The sequence below is a fragment of the Annulohypoxylon truncatum genome (assembly GCF_022578515.1).
Source record: "Annulohypoxylon truncatum strain CBS 140777 unplaced genomic scaffold F4807scaffold_30, whole genome shotgun sequence".
In the NCBI taxonomy this organism is placed as follows: Eukaryota; Fungi; Ascomycota; class Sordariomycetes; order Xylariales; family Hypoxylaceae; genus Annulohypoxylon; species Annulohypoxylon truncatum.
The window spans coordinates 475,515-499,941 of NW_025953816.1; the positions used below are offsets into that span (position 1 = coordinate 475,515).

Here is a 24,427-nt window from a genome sequence, read left to right on the forward strand (position 1 = left end):
AAGCCCCATTCCATGCTTCATATAATACGAGTCACGAAATAGATCGGCCAAGGTATAATTATAACCACATCTAACCCCATTTCCTTCATCGTACAATTAGGCCCCCACTCAGCCTATAGGCATATCAAGGCCGGATAGGTTTATCTCGCTGCCGTTGATGCCGAAGAATTGGAACCTAGAATCGCAGGTCTATATTAGCAAAGTACCCAGCTCGATAATTTGTGCCACGTACCAGTCTTCGACGTTCAATGTAGCCGGAACAGGCTGTCCCTGGGCCGATCCCGTACTCCAGCTATCAGGACTTTGGCCATCCGGCAACGTCGTATTCACCTCGCCGCCTGGCCACAAGTTATTGTTCTGGGGCTGATACCCTCCAATTCCTGGTTGCAAAAAATTGTTAGCTTGCTGGGGACTTGTATTCGTCGTTTTATTCGGCATTCGAGGTTGGAACTGGCTGGTTTGCCCGGGCGACTGTGGAGACATACCAGCCTGTATCGGATTGACGAGACTTGGATCTAAGCTCTGTTGATTTTGCGGCGGAGACATCTGTGGCAACGGGATCTGCGAGCTCTCGGGAAATAATTGGTCCGGCTGGAAATTCTCCCAAAGAGATTGTGAAATATTCGGCGAGTTACGAGTCACGAGATACAAATCTGGCGGCGTGGTCGGAAGGGAGAAGGAAGGGTTAAATGGAGTTGCAGGCCGAGTGTGTGGCCTGCTGCTGGTCCCTCCCATAAAGGTGTCCCCGGATTTGGCGTTCGGAGAGTTGATAGGCGGTCCCATATGAGGTTGATTCTGAACTTGTTCGTTCCTCGGAGTTTGCGGGCGTGATCGTTCGTACGACTCCTGATGCACTGGTGTATTTATACTAAAGTCAATAGCCATTTCGTCATATTTCCGTTTTGCCGCCGCAGCAGCTTCTTGTTGTCGTTGATGGTGTTGCTCCAGCTGAGCCAAGCTCTGTTGCACTTTCTTATGTCGTTTCCCTGCAGCTTTCTGCAATCTTTCCTCTAGATTCTTGTTGCCTAATATAGATTCGAATAGTGTATAAACCATCTTTCCCACAAGCCACACCCGAGAAACTTCCTTAAGTGCTTCCATGCAGGTCCGAATTCGAACTTGTGTAACTTGCTGAATGGATGGAACAGGTGATCGCATCTGATATACATGCATAATGAGAGCAGAGAACAAGCTATAAACGACAAACGCAGGGCAATAGCGGAGCTCATCGTGTGCTGATAAGTTCTCGATAATGGACGTAATCATTCCCGCCGCCTGAAACGCGATATTCCGTGACGGGTAAGAAGAGTCGTCTGGGAATCTAGCCGCATTACTATGATTGGGAGGCATATGTGCTCGATGCAGGAGGCAGAGGGTGGTATAGTAGTTAGAGTGAAGTAACGCACTCCAAAAGTGGTGCCGTGGCATCTCCCAATATACCAATTTAGGACAGTTTTGTAGCCAATCCGCCAAAGCCATATCACTATGAGTGAGATCGATGGCATTCTGGCGTCGACCTTTAGATGCCACCGAATACTGCTGAGAGAGGACCAGGCCCATGATCTCACAGAGCTTGACATACTGTAAGAAGAACTGGACATGAATGGGGTCAGGAGCAAACCCGCTTGCGTTGTCTGGCTCGTCTTCGATAAAATCATCCTCGGTTAACATCTCAACGTCGGAATCGTCCAGGTTAATATTGCACGGTCGCCCAAGCGCAACTGCAACGGATCGATCGCGAGTGAACAACGTCCACCAAATACGCTTCCACAACCTTTTGTCAGCTTTGCTTAGTTGCGACGCTTCCACGCTTCTGTGCATCCCGGAACCTTGAGCGACGATGATGGCAACTCTGCTCCAGTAAAAGACATTTTTAGTGACATCCTCCGGGCCTTCCCAATACCAGCCCATAAGGAGCAGGGCCTGAACTATCGTTACGCGGTCATCCTCGTAATTGGCATCATAGAGTGCCTTTGCTCTCTTATAGAATGTCAGCGCAGCCGGAGTAGTTGAGCCATTCGCGTCCATGAGTTGTTGGTTATTGCAAACTCGCGAACCAGCAAGGAGGACGGCTTGCAAAAGGAGCAGCGAAGGCGGGTTCTTCGGATCTCGATACTGTCTCATAAAACGAGTCTTATTTATGACAGGTACTATAGGGTGTACCCATTTGAAATAGGAGTCGATAAGCTCGTCGCAGAGGGATCTAGGTGGCAGTAAGAAAGCTCCACGTTGGTGAAGGATGTCAATCTCGATATTGTCTAACTCGGTCAAACGGGCCCTAGAACCGCGCACGTTCTCGGGGAGCGGATAATGCACAACATCTGAAGCTCCTTGGCGATCGTGAACCAATAGCGTCAGATTTGACGATTCCCCTAGGAAGGCAACCCTACCAGCTTCAGTGATAGGGGCTCTTGTAAATTTCGGCTTCATAATCAGGTTGACGTATGTATCATTGTCAACCTCCTCTTTCCTAGCTTGGGTCTCCGAGAGGGTTGTCGAAGGTATGCCTTCTGAGGAGTGGTACACGGCGGGTCGCGCAGGGAAGGTGTTTGAAGAACCAGCATTTGGTGGTGCTGGTGCAGGTGTTGATAGTGGTTTTGGAGAGGGGTCATCGATGACATCTCCACGATCACTATAGGTTCGCTAGTCAACCACCGTACACTTCATTACCCTACTATAGTGAATAGGATAGGAAGACTATGCACACACCTGTCCGAGTCTTTTGTTGCATTTGCCTGGGTCTTCTTCCTCTTTGGTTGTGGGATTTTACATTCGATTTGGAAGGCGACGCAGTTGGTGCACGGGACACCGAGGCTCGCCGCATCGCATCGCACCTGTTACTCTGTAAATGTCGGTCCCCTCTCGCATAAAGGTTGTAGTGGTCGCATGTTCGCATGTGTTCGAACTAGCGAATTAGAATAAAATAACGGATAATTTCGTACCTTCCTAGCATGGCATGTCTATTGGTGGCCGAGTAGTCAGTTTAAGAGGTTCAAGGACGCGAGGGAACGAGGTAAGAAGAATATGGGCCGCATTCTCGAGATGCCTCGGCATGTCTAGAATAATCCCACCTCGAGCCCCAGAGAGGTAGCTCGGGTCGCTTAGAATAGAATAGATAAAAACAACCACCAACCCCTCCGAAAGAAATAAGGTAAAATATATGAATTACGCACCTCACACGCTCTCGAAGCCCGTTGCCTGATTGAGGTTCATCCTCGGTCAGCTAATTGATCACAATCTCGCAACCGTACACGGGGCACTACGACACGAGCGCATCTACGAACCTTCGAAAACTCATCTGGCCTTGCGCATTTTGGATCGACGCCGCCGACCCTGGCGGTGTATTCTGAGAGGGAGGCGTTGGTTGCGACGGAGAATTCAAGTGCTGCTGCTGTTGCCCTTGTTGCTGACTTGCCGGCTCACCGCTGCTGGGATTCATCTCGACGTCCATCAGGGTTCGTCGCCCACCGAGAACAATACAATAAGTATTTCTATATACAATGTGAGCGGGTAGGCACGTGCCGGACGGGTTAATATCGTCGTCGAATCTAAGAGAATGCAGTCGGCGAGCTCGGATTTTCATTCAACTTTACTGTCGCTTGCGATGGGATGAGAGAGAGCCTCGATAGGCAAAATGTGGCTTGAAGGTTATCCTAGTAGGTAATGATTATTTGAATAATATGTTGTTAAAACGATTTGCGCGTGCGCAAGTTAAGGAAAAGAGAGTGCGCCCAGATAATGAATAAAGAGTTTGGGACCACAAATAGAGGCGATGCGCTGACGGGATGCAAATTATGCTTGATGCGACCAAGGTAGCGAGGTGAAAGAGGTGACAAGGGAACGATGAAGCGGATTTCGATTTTCACGAAATGCAGAATGTCCCGCTCTTGCTTCTGAAGAAGTTCTGAGATCTGGCAGGTGTCTCTACCGTAAACAGCTAGAGTTTCCAAGTATATTTCCCACTCGGAGCTTCCTATTTCCTATTATCGACCGATTATTACAAGATGGATACCCCAGCGCCCGTAGCTGCCGGTATGGAGAAATTTGATGTCAACCACCACCGTACCTTGCATAGAAATCGGGCAGGAAGGTACATGCGGATATGGCCCTTTAGCGCCGTTTGTCCCTTCGTGCCACCTACTAGGTACATACCTTAGCAGCTTAGGTACAGTGCCTTCAATTATCTAACGCATTCCGAGTCTTACCTTCCAGGATCTATTGTGTAATCTAGCATGGATCTGCTTATTAAGATAAGAAGCTTTTTACCATCGAGGCAGCCCTGATCTGGTACCTACCAGTGTTGGACATTTCCAACCTGACCCTCATACGTATGAGCACACGGACGTGTAAAGTAGGCATATGAAGTTCCGTAGTGCTATCTCCATCCTTATTATATGTAATTCCCGCCGATTACACGTGGTTGGATCTTAAAGCCGTGCCACCTCCTTGCCGTGATGATTTTTTCTAGAACTTATCCCGGGTTTAAGGGGTACTTAGCCCTAGTTCGAATAGTTTGAAGTGATCCTTCAGGAAGCATTGTTGAGTACTTGTAAGTCGGGAAGCACTCAAGTCACTTGATCGTTCCGTGCAGATCTATTGATTGTTTGCCTCATAATCAGAAAGGTCAGACGATGAATATGCAATGCACTCTCTACCTTCACAGAGACTATTTGCTCCGAGAGGGTCCAGCGTTGTACTACCCTCCTGTTTATATCCATACGTGTTGTTATTGACATGTGAATGCCATCCATGGATGTATGTCTGTTAGCAATGGAAGGTCGAGTTTAGCGGCAAGTCCGCGCTCATTAGTCAAGTCTTTACCCCTGTTCCTCTAATAAACGGTCGGACACTGAACTGGTTTTGGCTCTCTCGTCCGTACCTAATCAAGATCTAAAAATCCGGGGCGACTCGTAAGGGCTGTCATTGCCGTAAATTCTAGGCTGTTTTCTGTATCACTCGAGGACGAACTGCAGGTAAGTGTGTCTCAATTCGATAGTACCTATGCCGAAATAATGACGACAGAGCTATTAATGCGTAATCAGAACATGTGACGCTGACTAAACTCTATCTACTCGACTTTTATTGGTGCAACGTTATTTACGCCGCAAGAAGCCACTCGCCATTTATACAATTAAAGATGTTTTAATAAAAGGATGATAACTTATAATACTCTCAACATTGGTTAAATATTTAAACTTACGGCCAACTTTATATGTATTATGCCTCTTGTATTGAAGTTTGATCGAACTTTCCTTCCAATGGTAATGGTGATGAGCACCATTGCGCGCGGAAGCCCTCTTTACCGCCTTACTGAGAGCTGTTGTGATGACTGGGTGAAGACCATGGGTATCACGTGATGCATGATTACCCCCTAAATTCAGCCTCATACTGATATAGTTCAATAGCTGTATAGTCATACATCATGCTCAATAAACCTTTTCAAGATATAAGTTTTCATGGGCGCCAATGGATTATTGTCTGTGCTTAAGCGTATTCCACTTATCAAGCTCTGTCTGAAAACAATTGCTTAACACTTTTTCCACAGGTATATATATACCTACCTCCACAACTCATAAGGGTAAGACTTTGGCTTCTACGTCTCACTATACATACCAAGTTTCATTTACCCCGAGACACTCTCAACATGGCTGGCTGGAATGATTTACCTGCCGAAGTGAGGTTGATCATCTACGAATACCTGTCTAACCAGCATGACAGTCTTCCGATTCGCTATTTGCCTGCGTACGCAGCAGTATCGCGTGAATGGCAAGAATTCTTCGAGGAACGGTTATTCCGCCAACTGACTATACGCCAGGCAGACTTTCCGGAATTCCAAAGAGTCCTTGTTCCACGTCGAAGACGTTGGCTGCGGCGCCTATGGCTGGGGGTACAGCTTCCATTAGATCGTCCATATCGCCACTCGGGCCCAGGCGTAGAACGCGCCAACGGAACCGACGAACAAAGCAAAATCTTCACAACTGCAATATGGGAGCTTTTCATGATACTTAAGGAATGGGAAAGCAAGGATCAGACACCATTCGGCCAAACGTCATTCACTCTTATCCTCAGTGCATGGGTCTCACCATTTGATATTCAATTCTTGCGTTCAAATTGCAATCTATTGGATCCCTATTTGGAACATAACCACCGGGACGCCATACATAATTGCAATCATTGCAGTCCTTTGCAATGCCGGTGTTACGAATCGCCGGACATGTCCACGATGTACCCAAGCCTCCAGATGTTTGGTATAGGCCCCCTCAAGATTGACTTGAGTCAAATCAACACAGACCCATCCTTTCGTTTACCGAAGTTGAACTCCGTCACCGGTTTTACTATCCCAAGGGAATTCTACGGATCGATTCTCACCGTTAGGCCCATCGTGCAAAGCTTTCCGAACTTACAACATATTAGCCTCGAACAATGGCGCCGGCCGGAAAGATATCACGGCGATGAATATGCTGTTCTTCGCCAAGTCGTAAAAGCTTTACCACCCAGACTTCAAAGTTTCTCGGCTATTCTAGATGCAGATGTGATGCTAGCGGCAGCTTATGGTTCGCAGAGAAGACTCGGCGAGGGTGACGTTGCTTTCGCACATAAGTTACGGAAAGCAAGCTACCAATTTCGCAACATCGACGTCTTCTTTTTCATGGACGCCAAATATTTCTTTGCTACTTTCATGTCGGGCTCCTCAGGAGAAGAGGATTGGCCGAATCTAGAAAGCTTCTCCATGACTTCCAATCTGCTCAGCTCGCGCTCGCGCGACAGCTACAGCGACTTGCTCCAGGGTGCCGCAAAAGCTGCCTTGCGCATGCCTAAACTTCGCATGCTCCAAATCTGGTTTGGATACGACGATGAGCTTTGCATCTTTTGCTACACAAAAGACCAGGAAGGCCCGCTTATTGAATGGAAGCGTACAAGAACTGCGCCTAAAGGCCCAGGTGAGGAGGTCGTAGAGGCTTGGCAGTCGGTTGCGAACAAGACTCGGAATCATTCCATACGCATCAAACAAGTCAGTATAACACATACCAAGGCCCAACACTTGAGGTCCGTTCACCCTGTCATCTGGGAGCCCGACGGGCTCACACTTTAACCATTTGCTTTGTAACTGGAGTGGGAGAGTATACGCTATACCAGTATCATGATGCGAGCTTAGTAGATATGATTGATGGCAACAACGTTATTGCGCGCAAAGTTATGGACTTATCTGCTTGGGTTCACGTTATACATATAGGGTCGACATCGAACACATTTTGCCATACACAGAAACTGTAGCGACAATCACCAACAAGAAGGGAAATAGATACCTCTTGCTAGGCGTTTGTGTCTTATACTCCAGAGAGGCGTTCGAACTCCCACAAATTTCGAAAAGACTTCGCCGAGGCACCAACAGGTCTTCTCCAACGGATTGAGTCTCTGATGAACCGAAAGCCAATCTAACCGGGCCTTCAACGAGTGTATAGATAAACTCTTGTTCGTCTTAAACATTCTACCAAAATTTATCCATGCTCATCTGGTGCTACGTGAGACTTTATTAAGGGTGTCTTTCTTTCCGAATCAATACCACCACAGATCAACAAAATTTATAGGTCGATACTCAAATCCCTTAGGTCTGAGGGGTTTTGCTGCTGTCACCACACTTGGCGTTGGTATTGGTCTCGGCTTCGCCATCGTCGGCTTTGCTCATATCTCCTTATGTAGAGCATGATGATCAGAGAACGCCCATTTTCTGACAGACGATCAACTAACGGACCATTGAATGGCACCCCGTCTGACCTTAAACTACCGGCAAGTAGACGCCAAAAAGCATTACGATCAAAGACATGTGACGACTTAGCGTTGGCCGTGGTATATTTTCAAGGCTTCAGTCTTGCATCTCGGGAATTGTGTAGGGGCTGGGTGCCCCTGAACTTCTGGAATTAGATATGGATAGCTACCTATTTTCCCCGTGTACTGTTACTAGCGAATCTGTTTATTTCACCTCTTGAAAACAACTAGGTGTCTTGACGACCTATCCAGTTGTGACTACTATAAATGCATCGTTTCGTGACAAAGTCATACGTTATAAATTCAAGGGAACAAGTCACTCACAGCGCCATTATTGCGAAATCCGCATATCAGCATATACAAATTTTATTATGCCTACTTTCCCTCTATGATTATAGGCAGCTTGTAACCTTACATAAATCATTACAACTATTTCCCATCCTCATCCTTTACGGGAGACGAATCCTCATGTTTCGCCTCGCCGTTGGTCGCTTCGACCGGTACTTCCGGCGTCTTCCCGTTTGTTACTGGTTTGGCGGTAGCCGGCGACTCGTGCGAGTTATTTACTTCAACACCGGTGATGAATAATGAGCTCACGCCTTCAAGGGCGGCGACGAAGACGCAGAGTAGACTGGCTATGGCAAAATGGCTGATTGTGGATCCGATCTCGAGCCAGGAGCCCTCGTCTTTCACGACCCAAAAGAAGTGGAGGGTCAATATATCGCTTAGCGCTATCGCAACCATGAAGAGGGCTGATGGCGCTACGCCTATCCTCTTGTTGAGAATGCCTAGGTTGGCCGATATGAGGACGAAAGGGATCATGATCTTGAGGATTAGGAGTGCCCCTTGGGAAAAGGGGTCAAATATTGGGAAGAGGCGGCATACGCTCTCTAAGCTGAACGAAGAGACCGATGCAACGTTGCCGGTACTGAAGAAGGCTGATTGGAGCAGAACGAAAAAGAACAATGCGACGCGAGCATCTGATAAAGTTAACGGCCGGAACTTGGACACAACGGTCGCTGCGGCTGCTTTCACAGCGCTATTCCCCTCTGCTAAAGCTTTCTTGGTTGCTTGTTGGAATTCGTATCCATGATGTTCTAGCCTTACCCAGGTGACTAACAGCAAGTTGAAAGCAAAGTAGAAGAGACCCTCATAGGAAATAGTGAGGATAACGAAGGTCGGGGCGCACGTCAGGAATATTACTAGGAGCCTATGAAGGTAGTGGTTATTGGGTTGAAGTCGATGAGCAAGTGGCATCAGAAAAGACACAACTAGAACCAGCCACGCAACAACTTGGTTTCCACGCGGAAGGCCCTCTTTCGCCTGCAGAGACCGGGCGCTGTCTCGAGTTACAAGCATAGCTAGGATTATGAGTCCGATCTGCTGAGGGTCAGAATGTGCTTTAAAATAGAGGCATGATACCTACTTGAACACCAATCAACGACCTCGAGATTTCATTGCCTTTTTTGGCCGCGTTAGATCTCTTCGAAGTCGGCAGGTTGGCCAAGAATTTATCTTCAAAAGCTAAGTATATAATACCAACCACAACCATGAGTAAACCACCAATCATACTGTAATATATTAGCTTCGCACTTTGAGACCACGACTAAATCAACTTACGTGAGTGGGATGTTCTCAGTCTTGTTTGCTGGCAATAAAGTAAAAACGCTCATTAGCAGACTTGCTACGAACCATGTTGCAGACAGAATGGCATGCTTTTGTAAAAAAGAGATTCCCATGGTAATCGGGTAAAACGACCCGACAACGAACAAGACGGTGAAGATTTCCCGATGAATGTATCCAAGTGCCTGATTCGTGTTAATATTGTGGACTACTAGGCAAATAAAAAGGGGTACATACCAGTGACTCGATAATTCCAATATACGTGATCATGTTGAGCACGAGAGTCAGAACATTAGCTCCGGTTTTGATATGGCCAAACAAGGCTTGTCTTCCCTTGATCCAACTGTCTCTGCGAGCGTAAACTTCTTCCCAGAAGAATACGGGGAAGAAAGCGTATGCATAGTATGTAATAGGCGAGTGACCTATGATGAAAGACGAGTAAAGTAAAACGAGGACAGAGGAGAAAACAATGGTACTACCAAGAGTTCTCGAGGCCGCTGTCGTTCCTTGCAAAACGTGCAGATCTAAAACAGTTGTTAGAGCGTACGCCATCCATCCAAGATAACCGATGGTAATGAGAGCCCTCAAGAATAACCAATCGTAAGTCTGCAAATAACGCATTCCCTCGAGTCCGATTTTCATCAGCGCCGCGGATTCTTCGATGGACTCTTCGAAATTTCCCTTGTTGATCAATTCCTTGATATATGACAGCCGACTCTCAGGTGATGAACCGTTTTCTTCGCTTAAAGGTTTATAAGGACGGTATCTTATTTCGTTCTCTTTCTTGCTCTTCTCTTTCACTTTATACATTTCGAGGATCTCTTGAGCATTTACCAGAGACGCTTCAGCCTTCTCTTTGATATCGGCCGAGAGATATGATAGCGGGAGCTCACCCACAGAATTAGCCGGATATTCGACGCCGATCAAATAAGCCATCAAGGCTGCAACGTCGGCTTGCTGTACGTCATTCCTCTTGATGTGGTCCAAGTTCCAATCCGAGGAATATTCATCATGGCCTGGTGCGACGGCGCCCGGATGTACCAATGGCTTTGCGACCCCCGATCCCCATGCAATTAATGGCGTTCTAGTGTTGTCTGGGTGGCCATCTCCGTGGCTTCCCCAATCGCTCATTCCGTGGTCAGCCGTGAAGACGAAGGCAGTCCTATCATCATTATAGAACTTCTGGATCAGTTCGACCGTCTCCTTAACACCTTGATCGACAACTTTAATATTATGTAGATATTCCTTCGAGTATGGCCGGTATGAATGACCACTAGTGTCGAGTCCCAGGAGATGGAGGAAAAATACAATCTTGTCTTGCTTGAGGGCTTCATTCAGTGTCTTATTCTTCTCCGCGGCGGCGAACAGTTCCTTCACATGATCGAACACGTAGAGATCTAGTTCAAGTGCATCTTTTGAAAAGTCTTCGAAATCAGCACTGTAATAATCCGCATCTATCCTGCCGGGCGTTGCGCCATGCTGGAACATGGGAAGAATATCGGGACTGCCCCAACTCCACGTATGCGCACTTCTATTGAAGACACTGTCGAAATTGACCGGGTTGAGCTTCCAGCCAGTGGCCACAGCAGAAACATCCTCGTAAAGTCCAGCTATTAGCGCGACGTGACCAGGTCTAGATTCCGTAGGAACTCTCGTATGCGATACGCCAAATGTGCCGTGTTCTAGTACGCGGGAACGGAGGTAAGGAGCAAGTGGCCTTGGGGTGTTGTCCGCTTCGGTCTGTGGGTATGGTTCGGGATGCGATTGGAAAGCCTTGTCAGCGCGCAGTCCGTCGCCTGGAAGATATGGGATTAGCAAGTAAGATCTACATAGTAACACACTGCAAAGAACGGTACACACCAACAAAGAGAACCAGTCGATCTGCTGGCGCTTTTATTCCTACAGGCCTCTCTACCCGGAACAATTGCATGCCACTAACAATAGGACTGACGAAATATATATCAAAGATAGAGTATATATAGACCAGATGGAATATCATGGCTATAGCCACGAATCTAAAGCGGCTGGTTCCCGCCATGGCCGTTTACTCTAATGGGCAGGTCGTGAGGTTGTGTCGATGCGGCGGAGTAAGCGGATGTAAGTCGAGGAGGAATCTCGCTAGAACTTCGACTTTTTACACGAGATATTGGTCGACCTGAATCACGGTCCATACGAAACAGGGATGGGAAGTAGACAGATAGGCGCAGACTGTACCGATGTACAAGCCATGAGGCTTTGGTTGTGTAGGTCTTGATTATGCGAAACAACAAAATAAGAAAAAGACAAATCTACAAAAAGTTGGGATTGGCAAATTGGAAACTGCTCCCTGGTTGCGGCCGTCAAGGTCCGTCCACTGTCATCTGGGGAATCGCGTTTACACTTGCAGGGATCATTACAGGGCTGATCAGGTACCGACGTACCATGATTTCTTGCGGAAAGCTCCAATTAGCTTCACGGGTTCGGGGACGTGACACCGGCCCGAAACGGCCTACGCCCGGTAGGTTCCACTCTAAATATATCACAAAAAATTAGAGGAAACTGTTACCTTTATGCAACCCGTTTCAACGCGTATTTATCGGGGACCGAATCACGTAATGATATTATTCTGGTATCCGAGTCCGAATATGTACAAGAATTCACCCTCTCCCCCTGTCCGCCTCAACTTCATGTAACCGAATGAACTTAACCCAGACGCCGTTCATCATTTACGATTACGTTCATTCCGGACGTTCTGTCAAGGATCTCATGACTCTTGAATAGAACCTTGCGGCGTGAGATTGGGGGAAAGATATCTCCTCCACAAGGTAATCTGGTAGCAAATCAATCAAGTCTTGATCGCGGTTTGGATCTAGTTGAGGCATGTATACGAATTGAGGCTCGTCGGGCTTTTCCGACGTTTCGTCACAGCCCACGGCAAGTTTGAAATGGAGAGCTGGAGAATGAAATTAGTAAATAGTTCGATATATAATGTCAATGGTATGAAATAAAACCTACTCCCGTTTCTGCCCGTCTGAATGCAATCATACGTGTCACCGCCATTCTGTTCTCGCTTGACGCCACGAACGATCAAGCCGGTCAAGTCTCCATACAAGTCTTCCTTCATCTGTGCTACGTGGGCAGACGCCTCGGCATTAGCGAGAAGTCGGTTATTTAAATTGTTATTGCCTTTAATAGCACTGCCTGGAACCTTCGATGTCGATGCTTCGGTGGATCGGGCAGCGGATAGCTTCGTAGTGAGTGTCTTGATTTCTGTCTTTGCTCCCGTCAAAGAAGCGTTCGTATCGTCAACCTTGTTTTGTAGCTCTTCCACCTTGGTCTGACTAGCCTCTAATTGCTGTCTTAGGCGTTGTGTCTCCTTAGCTAGCTCAGTCTGTGTAGATAATTGCGCCTTCAAGGCAGCAATAAGTTGATTAGCGGCTAGCTACTTGTTAGTCGTCTTTCTTCATGTAGAATTCTTTCTTGAAGCTCACTATTAGCTTTGTCCTCTGTCTGCTTTTTAAGGAGATCATAGTTGCGTTCCGCCTCCTTAACACCAATCTCTCGAAGGTCCCGATACTTCGCCTCTAGACTCTCGTACTTTCGCGTCAATTCTCCCACTCGCCTCCGTATTGCCGGCTCGTGAAGTTCAGAATCTGATGCCGGGACTGCTCTTCGATCTGTACCGAACAGATCTCTCGATTGAGGACGTTGAACAGATGATAACACGGGTCGATGAGAGGGCAAGTCTTCTATCCGATCATTCTCTTCGATACTTAACTCCGTCGTCTCGACCGCTTGTGTTTCCGGAATTTCACGCTGTGTTTCGGGTATTTCCTTTTCGGGAGGTGGGGTGTTGTCCTTCGCCTTTGGCTTACGCCCTCTTTTGCCAACAGGTTGAGCTGTGGGCTCTGGCTGATCTACGGTCGATATGTCCGAATCATTTGATATCTTCGCAGCTTTGGCGGCTCTTGGACGTCCCCTTCCGCCCTTGGGCTTTTCCTCGACAGCCATCGAAATTTCGTCGTCTTCATCATCCGCCGTGGGAGTAGGTTCTTCTGGTGCCGCTCGCTTTTTCCCCTTCCCTCGTGTGGGTTTATCTTGAACATTCGCCGGTTTATCAGCCAAGACCTTTCGCGCTGGCGCTTTCGAAGCGGCTGTCTTACCACTCGTTTGACGCGTCGCGTTCTGAGTTGATTTGGCAGCTCGGTTCGCAGCTGTCGCGCGGCCTTTCGCTGGCGCCATTTTCGTAGCAACCACCGTATCCTCCCCCAGGATATCCGCCGCCTCGTCGTCCGAGTCCACTAACCCGCGTAACGCAACACCCTTTGCTTTTGGCATCGAACGCGACAATTCAACGACAGCGCGTGTTCCGGTCTCTAGAAATATTGCTCGAAAATCTGGCTACGGCCAATTATAAGTAAGCGCGGTCGTGTTTCTATTATTGTGTAAATCGAAAATTTATGCGGTTTCTTTTATCGTTGTAATTTAATCGATCACGGGACGTGAACGCCGAAGAGATATGAACTATTCCTACTAGGTAGGTTATGATGAAATATAGTGGGATAAGTTTTCGCCAATCATCTACGTTGTTGAGGGGCCTGGGTAAACAAAACATTGATTGACAGGGGTTATAAGTGTCCCACTTTGATAGTCTTGGCCAAGCCTAACCCGATAAGACCCGGGGTGTGAGCTGAACGCTTAAGGTGCAGGTGCTCCGGTGCCTTACTAAAGAAGCAGCCACATTGATGTGGCGTCAATTGCTTGGACGGTCTAGGTTATCCTTGATAATTCAGCAACCGATTCAAGATTCTGAGTCGGAACTTGCATGCGCGGCCGTCCAACCGTCCAATATTGTGGCGTGGCGTATTTTACAACAAACATCACAGCCTGCACTTTAATATCTTCTTAATCTCTCCCAGCCGCCTGGGAGGCATATCAAATGATTCTCAGTGGGATTAAGCAGTCCTTAACCATGGTTGATCGAAGACGAAATGGTACCGACTACATCTGGGACGTACTTTTAATCCTAGGTACCGTATGTAATTGAATCTATCATCTGATCGAGGCACAAAAGAAGTCGCATTTTCATTATCTAACGTCTATTCCGTACTGACATTGATGGTTGGCTGGCTAGGCCGGAGCAGCCTGGTTTTTAACCAGAAACGTCATATCAACCCTCCAAGGAACCCTCGCCGACCCGGATAAGGAGAAACGTGAACAAGCTCGAATCAAAGCGAAAGCGAACCTTCAGAGGTTACGGAAGGCGAGAAGTCGCGAAGATGGCAATGAGGACGACTTAAGCAGCAGCACAGGGAGAGGTCCTCGAGTCGAAGATTTGGTCCTCAATGAGTACGAGAACCTTGTTGCGTTGGAAGTTGTTGCTCCCGAAGATATACCTGTTGGGTTTGATGGTAGGCTTGCTATGCCTCAAGAATATCCAAGTTGGGCATGCATTCTAATATGAATAACAGATATCGGTGGACTGGAAGATATTATAGAAGAAGTGAAGGAATCCGTCATATATCCGTTAACGATGCCACATCTCTACTCCCACGCAGCCCCCTTATTGTCTGCACCGTCGGGCGTGTTACTCTACGGACCTCCTGGCTGCGGAAAGACCATGTTAGCGAAAGCTGTTGCACACGAGAGCGGTGCTTCTTTCATCAACCTTCACATCTCGACTTTAACCGAAAAGTGGTATGGAGACTCCAATAAACTTGTACGAGCGGTATTCTCGTTAGCCCGAAAATTGCAACCCGCCATCATCTTTATAGATGAGATCGATGCGGTGTTGGGGACCAGGAGAAGCGGTGAACACGAAGCCAGTGGCATGGTCAAAGCAGAGTAAGATTTCCATTTTCTTAAACAGATGTGTAGATCACAATGCTAATGAAGAATAGATTCATGACACTGTGGGATGGTTTAACCTCGGCGAATACTCAAGGACTCCCCGCTAGAATTGTTGTCCTCGGAGCTACGAATCGTATCCACGACATCGACGAAGCCATTCTACGCAGAATGCCTAAGAAGTTCCCCGTATCATTGCCGGATAAGAACCAGCGATTACGAATACTTCAATTGGTCTTGAAAGATACCAAGACCGACCCGAACAATTTCAACTTTGAATATATTGCTAGGGTGACTGCAGGCATGTCTGGTAGTGATATCAAGGAAGCCTGCCGCGATGCTGCCATGGCACCAGTTCGGGAGTTTATTCGCGAGCACCGTGCAAGCGGAAGTTCTATGTCCTCCATTGACCCATCAAAGGTGCGAGGAATTCGCACGGAGGATTTCTTTGGACGAAAAGGCGCTGGCCAAATTCTCATGAAAAACCCTCCTTCCTCACGAGCGAAGTCATCGAGCGATGAGTACGAAGACGTTGATGATGATGCTGTTACGGTTGAAACATCAACTACAGGTGCGAAGACCACAGAGGCTACGGAGCCCACGGAAGCCTTGGCTTAAGTTGGTATTGAGACGAATATTATATGAGCAATCGAGAGGGACTAGGACAAGGGCGTTTACGTAAGGATATATTTAAGGACTGAATCATCGCTACTCGGGTCTTGAATTGGCACTAGATAGTGGTTAAAGAGATATCACTTGTACAATGATACCAATTATCCCTTGTTGCAAGCTCGAAGATGGAAACCATTACGGGTTTAAATACCTACCCAATTTACCACAACAGCATGGTGGCTTTGTGGAACTGCATACTAATGAATGAGCCCCCGATCTAATTAAGCTATTATAACAAAAAGGCATTATAATTCATATCTTGCCCGGAGGCTAAATAAACCAATAAGGTATGATGCTTCCAATGCTCAGCCCTACCTCAGTGGTGAAAAGCCAATATTCAGCCAGAGTGCCTTCCGAACTGAGTAAGAAGCTATTGATAGGTGGTACATTAAGGTTGCATAGGTGCTTCCCGTCTCCAACCACCCTGGTATAGTGGTATACATCAGCCCTGTAGATTCTTCGAAGCTTGATATCCATGGTATTGTCTTTGCGCACAGACCATTTTGTCACATCAGGGCCACCTGAGCCACATGGATACGCTTTGTCCACTTTGAAAATCACGTCATTTGTAGCGATACCCGCGTCTTCCCCAGATTTTAACTCTTCCAACCGATAACCGGAAGCTGCAAGGGGCGCTGGTAGGTTATAACCTGGTTCGAGACCCACACCGCCCTCTTGAATCATTCGTGCCACTTCGGAGTTGTAATCACGGAATTTCTAATTTGTACATCTTTCGCAAGCACGAAATCTCAACTTCCATTTCTAATTGACTCATACTATTCCTCTCTATACAAGAAGGCCGAAAGTCTAAAGTCACTGAGGAATTGCAAACCTGGCCAATTGGGTTCCTACCTATATCGCCGAGTATATAGAAATAGGTCGAGTTCAAGCTCAAATTGCTGAACTATTTCAAGCTGCCGGGAATCGCCGGTTCCGCCTCATCAGTGTCAGCTATGGACTCTAAGCCTCTTAACAAAGGCCTCTCCAAGGTCGACCTCGAAGGTCACAACCTACCTCCTTCGCCTGCTCCCTCGAGCCCGTCCAATGGTCGCCGCCGCTATGCCCTGGCTACTGAGCTCGTCTATACAGAAACCAAGGACCAGTATGGCGCTTCAAGTATCCCAATCTACCAATCTGCTACATTCAAGCAAACATCTTCCAATGGTGGTAATGAATATGACTATACACGATCGGGTAACCCGACTCGGACACATCTAGAACGCCATATGGCCAAGATCATGAATGCTAACCGAGCGCTTGCCGTTGGCTCCGGCATGGGTGCTTTAGATGTTATTACCAGGCTATTACGGCCGGGGGATGAGGTGATCACAGGCGATGACCTCTATGGGGGTACCAACCGGCTACTTACATATTTGTCGTCGAATCAAGGCATTATCGTCCACCATGTGGATACCACTGAGGTCGAAAGAGTGCGAGAAGTCATTTCAGACAAGACGGCTATGGTACTCCTGGAAACCCCGACGAACCCCTTAATCAAGATTGTGGATATCCCGAGCATCGCGAAGGCCGTCCATGATGCCAACGATAAGGCCCTCGTTATTGTCGACAACACCATGCTATCTCCTATGCTATGCAACCCCCTCGAGCTCGGAGCGGATATAGTATACGAGTCAGGTACCAAATACTTATCAGGCCACCATGATATTATGGCGGGCATCATCGCATGCAACGACACTGCTCTCGGTGATAAGATGTACTTCACCATTAATGCGACTGGTTGCGGCCTCGCTCCCAATGATTCATTCCTTCTCATGAGAGGGGTTAAGACATTAGCAATTCGCATGGAGAAGCAACAGGCAAACGCACAGATCCTTGCCGAGTTCCTTGAATCCCACGGCTTCCGGGTGCGTTATCCTGGCTTGAAATCGCACCCGCAGTACGATCTTCACTGGTCTATGGCGCGAGGTGCCGGAGGTGTCTTGTCGTTTGAAACCGGTGATATTGCCTTATCCGAGCGGATTGTCGAGGCCGCAAAATTATTTGGGATCAGCGTGAGCTTTGGGTGTGTCAACAGCTTAATCAGCATGCCGTGTCGTATGAGCCATGCTAGCATCGATGCAAAGACGAGAAAGGAGCGGCAGATGCCCGAAGACATCATTCGACTTTGCGTTGGTATCGAAGACGCGACCGATTTAGTCGACGACCTCTCTCGCGCAGTAAGTGTCACAACATGAATCATCTTATCATTGTTATATCCCTAACCTTAAGTAGCTCGTACAAGCAGGTGCCGTGACAATTACACTAGACGGCATCGCTGCCGCAGGCACAGCTGCACAGGCCGGAAATGCCAATTCGAACAACGATACGTCGTCTTAGTCTAAGGCTACGTTATCTTGAGATCCTGCGGGAGTTCCGTGTTTCGGAGCAAATGCACATGCCATTGCGTAACACCGCAGGGAAATCATATTTCAGTCATATAGAAGAATATCCCATTATTCATCCACGTCTCTACCCAAAATATTCCACACCCAAGGACAGTAACACAACGCTCGCCTCCCATGCAAGTGCTTGGTCTTGGTTACATTACGATGGCTTAAAATTTTGCAGCGAGTCAATGCTGTGCGGAGGATCTATACATATAATTAGCATCTGGATTAGATGTGGTCAGGATGGGAAAACACTTACTCGGCGTCCGGCTGTTGGACGACCTCGGTGAATGGGAGTTCCGATCTCGATGTTTGAGTTGCCCAACGATCTAACATAGTTGTCTGAGAAGAGCGAGTCCCCTGCTGAGCATTTGCTTGCGTGGGGCTGCCGTCGGCTTTCTTGCCATGGGCACTATTTACGTCAGAGCTATATCTTAACATCAAGCTGTTGCTCTCAACGAACCTATTGGACTTCTTGGTGGCTTCATGGGTACTGTGAGGCATTTTGTTCATGAAAGGTCAAAAGTGGCAGTAAAGGTGTTTAAAACTAGCCAATATGGCTTCAGCAAAAAGCGGTTGGGAGTTTAAAAATATCTTAGAAAATACAGAACTAAAACTGACTGAGCGAACCTGACGATCCATCCTCGTCTCCCGGGCATAAACGCCCAGATCTCACCCTTATATAGACGAATTGCCAAAGACCTTATCTCGTGTCGACTTGGTTTATACCCGCAATTCACTGCGGTCTCGAGACACATCGCGCTTTTCATACTAGCAGGGTATCTCGAAAACGGCCTTCGATTGGTGATCCGGATCAGGGCTGATAGAGACTATCGGAATCCTCTGCTGCAGAATGTCATCGTGATATCTTTCCAGAGTTCTATGCATGACACAGCTAGCCCTACTACCAGTCATCCATGATTTTCCCTCGTCCAGGGGCTATCTAGGTAATAGCCCACAGATCCGTTACACTTAATTAGGCTTTGATGGTGGAACGGCGCCTGTTCGTTATTGACCTGAGCGTGTTACTGTGGCTTGCATAGATGCAATATACGCCATGTCTAGTTAGCGAGCGAAACTGCTTTTATGGTAAGGCTTAGCGAAGATTAGACCTGCGAAGGAATGAACTCCTTAACCTGAAACCCCCAGACTAACGACCTCGCTAGTACAACGCGCTGCAAGCTTCAGTCTGTGGACAAGGATGTCCGGGCTTCTCTCCGCTTCCTTCTAGACATTCTCGAACGTTGGTAACCGGTGAAGAAAAAGGGGTGTTATCTTTTGCTTTTTCGACGACGCCGGTCTCACCTCCTCCTAGCCCCAATGAGAAATATTCGACTGGGGTAGCCAGTTTAGGAGCCGCCACCGGTCGATCGATCGGCGTAAAGGGAATCTATCGAGTGAACTGACATCAAGAAGTGTGGATGGGCGTGGACGGGGTGTATGGTCAAGTGAGCAGCCACCTGCATTGTGGAAATGCGGCTACCCGTCAATGCCATCGTGGCAGCTGCTATTACCTGAACGTCGGGGACCCCAGGGCCGGCCATCCCACAATCTCGGCATTTCCACGCGTCATTGGATTCCTTTTTCAAGCCTCTGGATATCGTCTACCTTGAAAATATTCGCTTATCCTACCCAAATCCGCCGCCGGCCACAACAGCGTCTTCCACGATCTTCAATCGTAGGAGCCGCGTTACCCGGTCGCTTATTTCCCCCCGAGAATTGTTCATTAATCGTTTAAAATCCGTCGTTGAATTTTGCTCCCGTCTTGGCTTCGTCTATCTATCTTTAAACTCAATGGCTTAGGCGAACAAGAAGCGAAAAGCTGAGGTAGTGACACATGAGAATGCTAGACTTTGATATCTTGGCAATTTAGGAGGCCAACTTTACCTCATACTACTCAATGCTGACTATATGACCCCTTACTATACCATATGCACCCGAGCAAACAAACTAGAATCTACCTAAACAAGCGAATATAAGCACGTCAAGAGAATGGCTCGAGATAAGTTTAAGCAAGAATATGGCGTGGTATATGGTGTGATTCATGCCGGTTTCCCTTCTCAACGTCATACTCCAGGTGCCAATTTCGATCTGCCGCCGACATCTATCATCTGCATGCGAGATACGAAACATGGGATTCCTACTTTCTCGATGCTAGACCGGGGGAAGTGGGAGGGATTCGTCGTCGACAGCGGGCGGCCTCCCGTGCTCACCTACTTTTACCCCTTCTAGCGCTTCGGTCTTCTGGAGGAAGAGCGCTCTCTCACTCACTCGGACCCTACGTACCTAAGATAAGGAAACCTTACAAGGGTTCTATGAGCAACGCATGTCTTAGAACTGCAGGATGACAGGTCATATTTGGGGTCGAGCTGTCCCTCGTACGGGGCTAATCTGGCTTGCTTAGGCCGTATACGAATATAGGATGTGCTGTCGTGGATCACCACTGCGACACCTATAACGTCTGATTTCCGCAACCGTAGGCGCGGCTGACATCCATGACCCCGCGTATCCTAGCCAGTTAATGGTTGGTATAGTTAGCACAAAGCTTGATCACCGACGTCCCGTTCAGTCACACCGACGATATAGCTAGTGTGCGGTCTGGGGGGCTAGATATGTTATGAGACCCTGATGAGGCTCTTAGATAGGATGTCGTCATCTCTACGTAAGAGGATCCTGGTTAGACTGAAGCTGTATTACCGCTGAAGTAGTTTACCTTGAGTATCCTCGCGGTGTCTAGCAAGACCGGGGCTAGTTACCTAGTCTACCTATAATTTACCCGTAGTAAGAAGGTATCCTCTGTTCTTGTCTTTTATCCATAGTGGCACTTGGGTCGATATTTGGTTCTGATATACGGCAGTCTGCTGATGCTAGCTCCCATGTCTAGCTACATGATATAACCCCTCAAATGGCTGTACTCCCATAAGCGCCATTTGCTGTCGTCCACGAAATACATACTCATAGGCCAGATCCTATTTTCTACTTACCCTAGCCCCCTTTCATTGCGAGATACTCTTAGGCATGTTGTGTTATTATCATAGCAGCTAATACTCTTACTATTTTCATAGTTGCACAAGCCCCTATTTCTACGTTCATTTCACTGGGGCCAGCTTAGACGATTCATACAAAGACAAGAATCGTTAGAATATTCACATTATCATACTAAATCATGGATTTACAGTATATAACTTGACTAGAAAAAAAAGAAAGGGGAAGGAACAGAGGAGGAAATGTAGTATCAGAAAGGGAATTGAGACATAAAATGAGAGTTGGTAGGCAGAATCATAGAATAACATATAAAAGGAAAGCTATGAAAGCAAAGGGGGTTAAAAAGTTCAATCCTAGAATTCTCTTATTTTCAAATCCAGAACCTACGGAAAACACTTGGTGTCAAGTCATGGTGTAGTCTCCCTACTATTTTATGTCCCATTTAGGGGTATCCAGAAAAACATTAATGCTAAGTACATATATGGCCATATCCCACCTATAAATTCAATCACTCGGATTCGATATTTACCTCTTCAAGTCGCAGTTCCTTTCTCAGCGTCCACCCTCTCACTACTACCCGTTGTGGCTGCCTGGGTCTGTCTGCTCTTTGTTGAAATCCACTTGCAGCCAAGTAGGATTAAGAATGTAATGGCTGGTGAAATTGCTGGTATATACTTCTTATGGTCAGCCTGGATATTTGAACATGAAGAAATAGGAAGCAATGCTTACGAAAACCTGCGTGACGGATTTGCTATATTTCTGAATCACCACAGGTAACTCCGAAGCGCCGACGAGCGACCTTACGTTAGTGACTCCAGAGTTAATGATCTCTTGCACCACATTACCAGATACTACATCACCAAGGTTTACTTGAAGCCGCTGTTGGAAGACGGTCTGACCGATGGCCATAAAAATAGCACAGCTAGTTGAGATAATAGCTAAAAGCGTCGAGGACCCAAGCGGAACAAGATCTTGCGGCAGCGAGGATTGCATCGCAATGTGAGACTAGGAGTCAAATATCAGTGTGGGAATTCGCCGCAAACACGTATAGACCGCTTACCAGGTTAGATGCTAACGAGTAGCCAACACCTCCGAATATCTGGTAGCCTACCCAATGAGCGCCGGAGATATCGGGATAGATAGTTGTCAGTAGCCCACCACCAACGCAAACCATAGCTGCGGCAAAAAGTAGAAAGGGGTTCCACCAGCCTATTTGCATAACCATCGCCGAGCCTATGAAGGCCGCGAGCACGTCCGAAATCACTGTAGGGAAGAAATTGACGCCACTGCTGATCGGAGACGACCCTAATACTCCCTGGAACCAAACCGGAAGGTAGTAAATCACGATCTGGAATGGGCCGTTGATGAAAAACGAGGCCGTGCAAAACAATGCCGGGTTTCGGTTTATGGTGAATAGCCGCGGAGGAATTAGAGCGCCTTCTCCTTTCCAGTAGGACCAAACTACGAAAAGAATCATGACCACGCCGAAGCCCACGAACAAGCCGATAATGACGGAAGACGACCACGCGTACCGGACGCCGCCCCATTGGAATGCTATTAAGAGCATAGAAATAGACCCTGCGAAAAAGGCAAAACCAAGAATATCTAGGCTTCGTACCTTTTCCCAAATCGTCTTATCTTCAGTCTCGGCGCGCTTGATGTGAACGAGGAAGAAAAATACGATGGCAGCAGCACCACCGATTGGCAACTACCACTCTGGTCAGCTTTGAAATCCATCTGTGGAGACCACGTTGCAACCGTACATTGATATAAAAACACCACCTCCAAGTAACGTTCTCGGTTAGGGCGCCGGCTATGACAGGCCCTATAATGCTCGCTATAGCGAACGTCGAGCCCACCGTGCCGGTCCACACGGCGCGTTTATGCAGCGGGATGATGGTGGTTTCGATAGTAAACCCACCGGCGAAGACTCCGGAAGCGCCGAGTCCGGTGACGACACGGCCGGCGATTAGAGCTCGCGAAGACGGCGCCAGCGCGCACACGAGGCTGCCCAGTTCGAAGACGAACAGGTAGAGCAGGTAAGACAGCTTCTTCGGGAACAGCGTGTACATCTTGCCGGCCAGGGGCTGGCTCGCGCACATGGCTACCATGAAGGCGGAGCTGTACCAGCCTATGTCGCGGGTCGAGTTGAACTCGCTCGTGATGACGGGAACCGCCGTGGCGATGAGATTGAAGTCCTAGTAGCCCTTTTCTTCAGTACGGAATATCTCGCGAGTGGGCATCAAACGCTTACTAGTCCGATGAGAAAGGTGCAGAGGCAGATTGATATGTGAATCAGGAGCAGGCGCACTCCCTGGACCTCGTTGGCGGGATCGATATCTTGACTAATGTCAGTTTTCGCGACATCTCCTGTTTTCTCGTCTCTACTCGGACTAGGAAACACTTGTTGTTCCTTGGCTTTCGTTGCGTCTTCGACGGACGCCGCAGCTGGAGGACTAGTACTAGAGTCCATCTTGTTGAGGCTGCTAGCTTTAGAGGCTGCATTGACTGGAACACAAGGCCTACGAAGAGGAAAACCGGCTAGGATGGAACTACATATCTACATCAGGAGTTACCTTGCAGGCTTGTAAGGATTCCATTATCCCTTGAAAGAGCCGTCTCTGTTACACAAAGGGAGTGACTGCAACAATATGCACATACTTACATACTTACAGTACCAACATCGGCCAAATGTACTATGTAACACGAAAGAAATATCGGGGCCGGATAAACTGCAAAGTTTGTATGGCCGCCGCTAACCTCGAGAACACGGTGATCAGGTAGGTGTCATAAAGCCTTAGACGGCGGACGATAGTACCGAATCCGTTAACCCGTTAATTTATTTTATATATTGCGATGTATATTATATAAATGCATAATAAACTTTAATTATTAATATTATATTTTATTATTTATAAAAGTTATAACATTAAAAAATATTATAAATTATAAAAAATTATAACGTTTTTTAATTTATATTATTTATAATATATTAAATTTAAAATTATTTTATTTAAATTTAAATATTTCGTATTTAAATTATTTTAAAATAATTTTTAAAATTAATTAACGATTATTTTAATGTTATTATTATAAAATTATATTTTAATAAAAAGTTTTAAATATAAAAATTAATTATTTTATTTATTTAATAAATTATTTATATT

General features: G+C 47.1%; 7 protein-coding genes across 7 annotated transcripts; 3 read left to right on the forward strand and 4 right to left on the reverse strand.

The window, feature by feature from the left end:
- Positions 1–108: 108 nt before the first annotated feature.
- On the reverse strand, positions 109–3,439 carry F4807DRAFT_453152 (fungal-specific transcription factor domain-containing protein; the record flags this gene model as incomplete). Its single annotated transcript, XM_048000419.1, has 5 exons — positions 109–175; positions 233–2,573; positions 2,708–2,834; positions 3,174–3,198; positions 3,285–3,439. 5 exons carry the CDS (start codon positions 3,437–3,439, stop codon positions 109–111), a joined length of 2,715 nt encoding a protein of 904 aa, XP_047851621.1.
- A 1,688-nt stretch (positions 3,440–5,127) lies between these two features.
- On the forward strand, positions 5,128–7,187 carry F4807DRAFT_214097 (uncharacterized protein). The gene is made up of 4 exons (XM_047993964.1): positions 5,128–5,353; positions 5,414–5,476; positions 5,546–5,578; positions 5,816–7,187. Exons 2-4 carry the CDS (start codon positions 5,423–5,425, stop codon positions 7,091–7,093), a joined length of 1,365 nt encoding a protein of 454 aa, XP_047851622.1. The 5' UTR covers positions 5,128–5,353; positions 5,414–5,422; the 3' UTR covers positions 7,094–7,187.
- Positions 7,188–8,112: 925 nt separating this feature from the next.
- Positions 8,113–11,537, reverse strand: F4807DRAFT_214066 (GPI ethanolamine phosphate transferase 1). Its single transcript, XM_047993963.1, has 5 exons — positions 11,251–11,537; positions 9,628–11,186; positions 9,388–9,575; positions 9,194–9,338; positions 8,113–9,147 (listed from the first exon to the last, which is right to left on the reverse strand). Exons 1-5 carry the CDS (start codon positions 11,426–11,428, stop codon positions 8,197–8,199), a joined length of 3,021 nt encoding a protein of 1,006 aa, XP_047851623.1. The 5' UTR covers positions 11,429–11,537; the 3' UTR covers positions 8,113–8,196.
- Positions 11,538–11,936: 399 nt separating this feature from the next.
- F4807DRAFT_437131 (chromosome segregation protein Csm1/Pcs1-domain-containing protein) lies at positions 11,937–13,944 on the reverse strand. Its single transcript, XM_047999015.1, has 3 exons — positions 12,861–13,944; positions 12,385–12,807; positions 11,937–12,322 (listed from the first exon to the last, which is right to left on the reverse strand). Exons 1-3 carry the CDS (start codon positions 13,705–13,707, stop codon positions 12,108–12,110), a joined length of 1,485 nt encoding a protein of 494 aa, XP_047851624.1. The 5' UTR covers positions 13,708–13,944; the 3' UTR covers positions 11,937–12,107.
- A 172-nt stretch (positions 13,945–14,116) lies between these two features.
- Positions 14,117–16,129, forward strand: F4807DRAFT_437134 (AAA-domain-containing protein). Its single transcript, XM_047999016.1, has 4 exons — positions 14,117–14,404; positions 14,504–14,780; positions 14,841–15,213; positions 15,270–16,129. Exons 1-4 carry the CDS (start codon positions 14,309–14,311, stop codon positions 15,832–15,834), a joined length of 1,311 nt encoding a protein of 436 aa, XP_047851625.1. The 5' UTR covers positions 14,117–14,308; the 3' UTR covers positions 15,835–16,129.
- A 400-nt stretch (positions 16,130–16,529) lies between these two features.
- F4807DRAFT_214162 (cystathionine beta-lyase) lies at positions 16,530–18,378 on the forward strand. The gene is made up of 2 exons (XM_047993965.1): positions 16,530–18,065; positions 18,121–18,378. The coding sequence occupies exons 1-2, from the start codon at positions 16,842–16,844 to the stop codon at positions 18,223–18,225; spliced, it is 1,329 nt and encodes a 442-aa protein (XP_047851626.1). The 5' UTR covers positions 16,530–16,841; the 3' UTR covers positions 18,226–18,378.
- Positions 18,379–21,638: 3,260 nt separating this feature from the next.
- Positions 21,639–23,884, reverse strand: F4807DRAFT_437137 (MFS general substrate transporter). Its single transcript, XM_047999017.1, has 5 exons — positions 23,515–23,884; positions 23,024–23,458; positions 22,321–22,968; positions 21,990–22,265; positions 21,639–21,934 (listed from the first exon to the last, which is right to left on the reverse strand). Exons 1-5 carry the CDS (start codon positions 23,731–23,733, stop codon positions 21,794–21,796), a joined length of 1,719 nt encoding a protein of 572 aa, XP_047851627.1. The 5' UTR covers positions 23,734–23,884; the 3' UTR covers positions 21,639–21,793.
- Between the last annotated feature and the right edge of the window lie 543 nt (positions 23,885–24,427).

What these genes read in the sequence shown, in the direction of transcription:
- F4807DRAFT_214097 (XM_047993964.1), top strand. Translation starts at nt 5,423, where the DNA reads ATGCTCAATAAACCTTTTCAAGATATAAGTTTTCATGGGCGCCAATGG. An exon ending in ATGGGCGCCAATGGATTATT is followed by an intron (nt 5,477 to 5,545) that starts GTCTGTGCTTAA and finishes CTTTTTCCACAG; the next exon opens with GTATATATATACCTACCTCC. An exon ending in TACCTCCACAACTCATAAGG is followed by an intron (nt 5,579 to 5,815) that starts GTAAGACTTTGG and finishes ACTATACGCCAG; the next exon opens with GCAGACTTTCCGGAATTCCA.
- F4807DRAFT_214066 (XM_047993963.1), bottom strand. Translation starts at nt 11,428, where the DNA reads ATGGCGGGAACCAGCCGCTTTAGATTCGTGGCTATAGCCATGATATTC. An exon ending in TCGACTGGTTCTCTTTGTTG is followed by an intron (nt 11,187 to 11,250) that starts GTGTGTACCGTT and finishes CATATCTTCCAG; the next exon opens with GCGACGGACTGCGCGCTGAC. An exon ending in TTGGAATTATCGAGTCACTG is followed by an intron (nt 9,576 to 9,627) that starts GTATGTACCCCT and finishes AACACGAATCAG; the next exon opens with GCACTTGGATACATTCATCG.
- F4807DRAFT_437131 (XM_047999015.1), bottom strand. Translation starts at nt 13,707, where the DNA reads ATGCCAAAAGCAAAGGGTGTTGCGTTACGCGGGTTAGTGGACTCGGAC. An exon ending in GACAGAGGACAAAGCTAATA is followed by an intron (nt 12,808 to 12,860) that starts GTGAGCTTCAAG and finishes ACAAGTAGCTAG; the next exon opens with CCGCTAATCAACTTATTGCT. An exon ending in TCAGACGGGCAGAAACGGGA is followed by an intron (nt 12,323 to 12,384) that starts GTAGGTTTTATT and finishes TTCATTCTCCAG; the next exon opens with CTCTCCATTTCAAACTTGCC.
- F4807DRAFT_437134 (XM_047999016.1), top strand. Translation starts at nt 14,309, where the DNA reads ATGATTCTCAGTGGGATTAAGCAGTCCTTAACCATGGTTGATCGAAGA. An exon ending in TACTTTTAATCCTAGGTACC is followed by an intron (nt 14,405 to 14,503) that starts GTATGTAATTGA and finishes TTGGCTGGCTAG; the next exon opens with GCCGGAGCAGCCTGGTTTTT. An exon ending in AGTGGCATGGTCAAAGCAGA is followed by an intron (nt 15,214 to 15,269) that starts GTAAGATTTCCA and finishes AATGAAGAATAG; the next exon opens with ATTCATGACACTGTGGGATG.
- F4807DRAFT_214162 (XM_047993965.1), top strand. Translation starts at nt 16,842, where the DNA reads ATGGACTCTAAGCCTCTTAACAAAGGCCTCTCCAAGGTCGACCTCGAA. An exon ending in TCGACGACCTCTCTCGCGCA is followed by an intron (nt 18,066 to 18,120) that starts GTAAGTGTCACA and finishes AACCTTAAGTAG; the next exon opens with CTCGTACAAGCAGGTGCCGT.
- F4807DRAFT_437137 (XM_047999017.1), bottom strand. Translation starts at nt 23,733, where the DNA reads ATGGACTCTAGTACTAGTCCTCCAGCTGCGGCGTCCGTCGAAGACGCA. An exon ending in ACTCGTTAGCATCTAACCTG is followed by an intron (nt 22,266 to 22,320) that starts GTAAGCGGTCTA and finishes TTTGACTCCTAG; the next exon opens with TCTCACATTGCGATGCAATC. An exon ending in AATCCGTCACGCAGGTTTTC is followed by an intron (nt 21,935 to 21,989) that starts GTAAGCATTGCT and finishes GACCATAAGAAG; the next exon opens with TATATACCAGCAATTTCACC.